This window comes from Cavia porcellus, unplaced genomic scaffold (genome assembly GCF_034190915.1).
Source record: "Cavia porcellus strain 051 isolate PalLab524CR breed Dunkin Hartley unplaced genomic scaffold, mCavPor4.1 scaffold_15, whole genome shotgun sequence".
In the NCBI taxonomy this organism is placed as follows: Eukaryota; Metazoa; Chordata; class Mammalia; order Rodentia; family Caviidae; genus Cavia; species Cavia porcellus.
The window spans coordinates 7431556-7439462 of record NW_026947498.1 but is presented as its reverse complement, the minus strand read 5'-3'; the positions used below and the strand labels follow the sequence as shown (position 1 = coordinate 7439462).

At 52.2% G+C, this 7907-nt stretch overlaps 1 protein-coding gene across 4 annotated transcripts in view; it reads right to left on the bottom strand.

The window, feature by feature from the left end:
- Window positions 1-386: 386 nt before the first annotated feature.
- B3galt5 (beta-1,3-galactosyltransferase 5) overlaps window positions 387-7907 on the bottom strand; it is a 49453-nt gene continuing 41932 nt past the window's right edge. For all 4 annotated transcript variants that reach the window (XM_063224532.1, XM_003463925.5, XM_063224533.1 and 1 more), the window contains one exon: window positions 387-7645. In XM_063224532.1, the coding sequence (XP_063080602.1) occupies window positions 6722-7645 (924 nt within the window). In that variant the 3' untranslated portion in view covers window positions 387-6721. The remainder of the gene's footprint in view (window positions 7646-7907) is intronic.

Here is a 7907-nt window from a genome sequence, read left to right as displayed (position 1 = left end):
CCCGGAGTTCCTAACCACCCAGGGCCTCAGCATGTGACAGTGTTCTGAGATGGGGCTTTATGACAGTGACTGAGGTTAACCAAGGTCCCGTGAATGTGCCTCCATCCAACACCGACTCATAAGCAGAGTGAGCATGAGAGCTCATTATGTGCTGAGAGAACCTTCTAGAAGGGAGGGAGTTCCAGGGATGCTGTGGGAAGGGCAGAGGTGATGGTGGGAACAGAGTCTGTGTCCACAGGAAGGGGAGAGGGGGAAGCAGACAAACAAGACTGCCTTTTTAGAGGACCAGGGACAGCCCCCATCTTGTCATGAAGAGAAAGTGAGACCAAGATTTTCTGGTCTGCTGTACCGTAAGAACTGTGAAAAACACACATTAAAGCCCAAAATAGTACTAATAATCTGCTTCAGCCTTTTATTTCCTTTGAATGACACTTTGACAGAGCAGGGATCCAATCTGTACTTGAAAGATGACATCATTAAGACTCCAAAAGTCCAATCAGATCAACTCACGAGCCTTGGTTTCTTAATCTTAAATGATAGAAAATATACCTGAGAGAACAAAATTCCAAAGGGTGCCCATCTCATGATGTCCTTGACTTAGGGTCCCCATCAGGAGCCCTGTAAAGACCTTGCAACCGTAAAGCACCACTGCATCGCTTCTAGATCCAAGGGAAACCAGAAGTCCTCACAGCTTACAAAGATTATCACATCGAGATTGTTCAGCGTAGTTTCCTACACATATAAAACCACAGCTCAATTTAAAAAATACTTCTCCTAACACAAAATAAATATAGAAAATATCAGTGTGAAAATAAAAAAACATGATCCGGTTTCAATTGCACACAGCTGATTTTTGGGGGGACGAACCAAGACTATCACGGATATTTACAACTCAAAAGTACCCGAGTGAAGAGCATGATCCTATGTCAACATTTTCATTAAAGATAAATACTATAGCGAACAAATCATAAATAAATATGTATGCCCACTCCCAAAAGTGTACCTAAGACTCTGAAAGATTCCCTTAGCATACAAGGAAATGACATTATTTAAATATCATTCCATGACATTTCATTTCATTTTCATTTCTTATCTTTTAGGAAAAGCAAAATTTGATGACAAAGACCTCCTGTTGGTGCCAATTTCCAGTGGTGTTGGATCTTTATGATGTCACATTTGCCCAAGTAAACGAGGTCAACCCCACAAGTATTTTCATACAGCAGGATATAACCACAGGTGTGACTACTTCCTTGGTTTTTCTTCTTTGGGGACTGAAGGGTGAGCCCTCTGTGCCAGCATTCCTGGCGTTTATGTCCCCAGCTGTCTGGGCACCATGCTGGCCACCTACACTCTGCACACGTGGGAACTGATCTCTCAGACTGGTGAAGGGGACAGGAGAGAGGATGGTGCAAATGACACGACCCAGTGTGGCTTAGTGAGACAGGCTTGGGGTTCGGGCCCAGCACCAAAACGCAAAAACTGGAAAGAAACGAGCCAGGTGTGGTGGCACAGCCCTGCTGTCCCAGCGCTCTGGGAGCCTGAAGCAGGAGGATCGCAAGCTGGAGCCCATCCTATCAAGTTCTTGTCTCAAGATTCAGAAATAAAAAAGGAGGGTGGGCTGGGGTGCAGCTTAGTGTACACGCCCTGGCTCCAAGCCCCAGTATTGAAACACACAAAGCAAAACAAAACAAAAAACCCATGCTAATGAAATCAATTTCCTTAATTCTATTTGCTCAGTTAGCTTTACCCACGCCAGACAAACATTCTACCACTGAGCGGCCACCCCAGTTCTTCTCTATCTATATTTAAAAGCAATTGATTGTGTCTGACAGGCAGTGAGTTTGTTTTGTTTTGTTTTGTTTTGGAGACAGCGCCTCACTACACAGTTCAGGCTGACACTGAACTCACGGCGGTCCTTCTGTCTCAGCCTCCCAAGTGCTGGCATCACAGGTGTGTGCCACTATTCCTGGCAAGTGTCTAGTTGCTAAATGGATGAAAAATGAGCATTTTGTTCAGATGCATCCCAGGGTGACTCTTTACCCTACACCAGAGAGGATGGCTCCGCTCTTCACCTCAGGGCTGATCTGAGGGCACCTGACAGTCCCATCGTGGGCCCTGAACTCCAAACACAGAAAAATGGAGAGAAACTCATGTTTCTGAATTTCCAGCACCCACAGCCACAAAACCTTCCCGTACGTTCTCCCACAGAGGACAGAGGAGCCTCTCCCATAGCAGAGGGCTTATCCTGAAGAGTTTATTCTAAATGTACCTGGCATGGTGCCTTTTCCTGAGGGCCGCAGACAGGTCTGGGCCACAGAGAACAAAAGCAAACAACTTTCAATCAGAGGCTTCAGGAAACAACATGGAAGGGACTTAGTGTCACTGCTGGCTGGCCACTGTCACAGATGGAAGCTGCGGTGCCGGTGTGGACAGCTCCTTGGGGACATCCCCAGAGGACCCAGGAGCTGACAGCAACTCCTTCCTCTCTGGCAGGCCCCTGAAGAGACACCCTGAGCAAGGCAGAAAGCCCCGGAAAATCGCAGCCTGGAAGTGCCTAACCTGCCACTCCACTATGACAAAAGCTGAAAATTAATTCTTAAAAACAAACAAACAAAAACACTTCCGGATGGGAGACACGGGGTAAAATGCAAACTTCATCTCATCTATTTTTAGCTCGATGCAGGGCAGCTGCAGGATTAAATCGGGCTGCTGAATAATTTCCTCTATCGAAGAGCCGTGGGCTCTTAGCACGTGACCTCAGGGCTGTCACTGCAGCCTGGCTTTTCTCTCACAACTGTGTCCTCAGGCCAAATGATGGAGAGGACTGTAACACAAAGCTTTTGCTGGTGGAAAACACACACCTGCTCCATAGATGTCGGATCTGATTCGCTTTATTTCAAGCGAATATGAAGTGTCTGAGCCTCTCCTTGGCGGGTGGGGAACCATTCCTGCAGGACCACTCTTTGTCCTGTAAGTGTGCAACTGCTCGAGCAAGGGGGAGGACCGAGGAGACCCTGCAATTGCCACCCTGAAGCCCTCAAAGGGACACACTGATGGCATCTGGAGGTAACCTAGGGAGGTGAATAGGCCCAACCAAGGTCATGAAGGCAATGTCCCTGTGTGTCATGAATGGTTCTATGAGAACAGGAAGAGAAACCCAGAGTGGCATGTGCCTGTGACCCTCTGGGAGACCCAGGAAGGAAAACACGAAGCTGGAGTCCAGCCTGGGCAGTCTGAGACTTAGCAAGACTCTGCCTCAAATTATAAAAAACATAAAAGGCTGGGATTGTTTCTAGAATCATGAGCCAAATAAACTTCTGTTCTTTATAGATTATTGTATTTGGTTATAGCAACAGAAAACTGACTAAGATGGGCTTTTGCCTCAGCTTCTCCAGTGGGTGCATTGCAGCCTGGGGTCCACGTCAGCCTTTTCTGGAGGCACTGCAAGGATCACCCTGCACGGTCCCTGTGAGGGCCAGAGAAGCCGGCTGCACCTCCCAGAGAGTGAGCTGAATCCACGCTCTGATCTGTGACCACTAGGGCTGCCACATGCTGAGTGTGTGCACACACGTGTGTGTAATGCACACCCAGGATCCCTTCCACTTACTTTGCTGGCTTAAGTTTAAAGCCTGAGAAAAAAATTTAATACATTACTTTTTAAAACCAAAGCAAGCCTGCAGATAATTTTTCTACACAAAAATAACCACCTTTGGGGGAACAAAAAACTGGCATGAAAATTAATTGATTTTGTCTGAAAACCCATTTCAGCTCTGTGCCAGCCCTTTGGAATAGCTGGAGCAGTCATGGGTGCCGAGTAGGAATTGGGCATTGCTGGGCTGATGGTCCACAGACAGCATGGCCACAGCAAGCTCTGTGAGCAGAAGTCACAGCAAAGCTTATTAAATAAGGCAGGACATGAGAAACTGCTGCTCCTGGCCACAGCACCCTCCTGCAGCCTGCAGCAAGGTGGCCTCCATGCTTGCTAGTCCCAGGCCAGGAAGCAGCGCTCCAGGGACCGGCACCTGGGGTCCAGCTACTCAGCTTCCCTGGTTCTCTCGGTGTCCTGATCTGACTTCTGGTTTAAACATCTGGAGGTGAACTGGGGGACAGATCGGAAGGTGGAATGACATTGCCTAGGGTCTGGTCGAGAGGAAGTGGTTGGGTTAGGCTGATCTAAGGTGCTGACCTAGACAGAGGTGACTGGGGGGACATGGAGAAGAGAGGCCAAACCCACAGGAACTGGCCACAAGGATGACCTTGGCCTGCAGAGCTGAAGGGACAGATAGATGGATGGTGGTGACATTTCTGAGACCCAGGACCGGGGAAAGCTGGGTTCCAGGGAGGAATGTCTGGAGTTTGGCTTCAGACTGTGGCTGTGTGTGCCTCTGGGTGCCAGGAGGAGACACAGCCATCTGTGGAGCTGAGTCTCTGAGCCCAGGGTGACTGCTGGAGCTGTGGAGAAGCGATGGAGACCCGGGAAGGGGCAGCCACTGTGGGGAGTGCAGGGTGAAGGTGACTCAAGGCAGAGCCTGCAGCCTGTCCTGAGAGGCCTCCACAGAAGGCTGGCGGGGCCATGCCCTGGCAGAGGGAAGCCACAGGAGGGGGCAAACATGAAGTTCAGTGTAGGATTTGTTCATTAGGCAACATGAGGTAGCCACCAGGACAGGTGAGACTGAAGAACAAGAGGATGCTCTGGCTGGGGAGGGACCAAAGGGCATCGTAAACACAAGGAGGACATCGAGATGGGGGGCACGTCGGTATGCGGCCCTGAGGACTGAAAATGAGCAGGTGGGGTCCAGGGACACCAGGTTCAGATGGTCAGAAAAGGGCAGAAAAGGGACCAGCAAAGGCGCATTGGCCAGGACAAGGGAGGCCGAGGACACACATGGTCACAGAGCTGAGCGAGAGGGTGTTGGGGGCAGCACTGTCCTGAGGATGGGGAGTCATGCTGGGTACCAGCATTGCAGGGTCACCGCCCCCTAAGGAGCCATCTGAGTGGAGCTGGGATCCTGAATGGGACTCAGAACAGGGTGTCACTGGCAGGCAGGCTTCACTACGAGGAATCAGAAAGGCCTGGGGGAGGGGGGGGCAGGGAGGTGAGTGTTGGAGGAGTTATTTTGACATGGAAATAGCAGCTCTTTGTGTATTAAGGGGTGACCTGTGGGTGGGACACTATTGGGGGGCACGAGTGAGGACCGGTGCAAGGATTTTAACCTCAAGGCTCCCAGAGGAGCTGGGAGACAAGTCCAAAACCCCGAGGGGCTCTCTGTAGAGCCTGAGGCGGGTGTCATGGCTTGGGCACTCGGAGAAAATTCCCCCAAATGCAGCTGGAGTAGCTGGTGTCATGAGTCCCACAGGCCCGGGGACACTAGGACATGGGGAGGCCAGGGCAGGTTTGTGACAGGCACTTTTGCTACTTTTTGTTCACAGAACCTGTAGCTCCACCTTACCCTCTGCCTCAGCCTCATCCTAACACCAGGGATGTTGGTGGCAGCCTCCCCAACAGAGGCAGTGCGCAGGGAGCCCGTCAGCTCAGTGGCACAGCAGGATGGCATCTGCTTCCTACTGGATCAGTCCCAGGGCTCAGTCACAAGCTCACCTTGTGACAGTGCTTGCAAGGCTGCAGGAACTTGCACAAACACACCACACGGCCTTGGGAAACAGGCTCACAGGCATCTCCAGGAAGAGAAAAAACAACTGCAGGCCAGGGCACTAGCGGCTCCTCACCATGCTCCAAGCTCAGCACGTGACCTGGAGCCAGGCTTGGGACAGAGGCACAGGGAGCCAGCCCTGGCCCCTGGTGCTTTGCGCCCCATAAGTCCCTGAGAGCAGCTCAACCCAGACCCGTGGAAACCCAGAGAAGCCCTGGCAGCCTGTATAGATGGTGCCTGGAGCCCAGGTGCCCTTTAGTTGGAGTTCAGGAACCTGAAGTGCTCCCTCAGTGCCCATCAATGCATGACAAAGGACACCAGCTATCCAGAGACCAGCTGTGCCAGTGGCTGGGGAGGTCAGCAGTACGGTCAAGGCCAGGCTTGACAGTGGCTTCCAACCTGGCATGTGACGTTATCAGTGCATCTGGAGCCGAGGACAGGGACAGAGACTGTGGGCAGACAGGTCTTCTGAGACATGCTTCGGGAGGTACAGCCCAGAGCTGCTAAGGGGGACCCAGCACCCAGCATCCAGCTACATCATTTCAGTGTGGGGAGTGGTTGGTCCCCGGACTCAGCACTAAAAAGGCTCCGAGTAGGAGCAGGAGCAGCTGAGATGCTTCCTCAGAGTCTGTCACTAGCATCCTCTCCCAGGACACCGTGGGCTAAGCTGGGGGCTGCCAGCCGGACTCAGATAGCATGGGTTTCCAGTCCCGCCTGGGCATCTGAGGGCCATGAGTTTTGGGATGAGTAACTGTGCCTCTTCGGCTGGTTTTGCCTTATCTGAAAGAGGAATGACAGAGTCCACAGCTTCATACAGACGCGAGCCGTAAGTGAGCGAATGCACGTGTGTGTCAAACACAGACCTCACGTGGGTACTCTGGAGCCGTCTGTGCTGGGTTGCGGGTGGGAAGCCACAACGGCTGCATGGAAGTGCATTCATTTGCTGCATCTGGATGCCCAGGGTAGAGGCACCCAGGCCCCGGGGGCGATGCCAGCCAGACCTTCCACTTCCCCCAGCCATCCCCATGGGTTCCCTGAAGCTTGACCACTGTGCCCCAGCCCCTCCCCTCTCAGACGTCCCTACAGTCTTCCTCCTTGGAATCCTCCAGCGCCTGCCAGTAGACACGTAGATCCTGAGACTTGATGAAGTGGCAGGCCACCAGCTTCCTGAAGCGGCAGGCGGAGAAGCTCAGCCCCCCGGGGAAGAAGGTCTGCTGGGAGTGCAGCTCCTCCGGCTGGATCCCCAGTTTGGCCAGGCAGAGCCCCACAAACACGTCTTCCAGCTTGATGAACGGGACGCTCTCGGAGATGTTGTACACCTGACTGGCCACGTCGCTGGAGAAGACGTAGGCAGTGCCGGAGCAGAAGGGTGGGTACTTGCTCCAGGGATACTCAAACTGACTGACGTACCACTTACTGAACTTGTTCCTGATCGGAAGGTCCTTGGGCTTCAAGTAGCCCGTGAAAAACCCCACCGTTCTGTTTTTCTTCAGCAGGAGCTCGGTCAGATACTTCACGTTTATAAACATATCCGTGTCTGTTTTCATCACGAAAGCCACCTGAGGGCAGAAGCGGTGGATCCATTCCATGCCCATCATGGTCTTCAAGGTCAGGTTGAAGTAGACGTCCTTGAAGTCCTTCTGGATGATGTCCCCATGCTGCCGGTTCTCCTGGGCCACCGCCATCATCTCGTCCTCACTGGCCGTGGTCCCCAGGAGGAAGAACGTTCTTACCTGTTTTCCTCTCACCTCCTGCTCACGGCCCCATGTCTCCCGGATGGCCGTGCGAGCCATCATCTGCTGAGGGGCGGATGTCACCAGCAGAAGGAGGAAGGGGGGATTCTGCCTGCAGTTGATATTTGGGAGCTGGAGGAATTGCCCAGAGTTTTTCTTAAAAATAAAGGGCCCTCCTTTAAAAGGATCCAGGTTGAAGCACACATACAGCACCACCGTCAGCAGGCAAACATACAGGAGCCTCTTCGTTGGCAAAGCCATCTGGAAGGAACATGACAGGAGGATCAGCCCATTAACACAAGGGCGTAGGCTGGGCAGAAGCAGGCACAGTTCGGGAGGAGGGATGAGCTCTGGGGTTCCACAGCAGAGCTGGGAGACCTCGGTCTACAACAATTCACCTGTGTTTTATAAAGAGCTGGAAGAGGGGACTTAGAAGGCTCCTGATTGCAAGGGAATGAAAGATTAGGGAGACAGAAATGCTAACCTCCCCGTGAAGTCCGATGATCTTTCTGTACCTCATGAA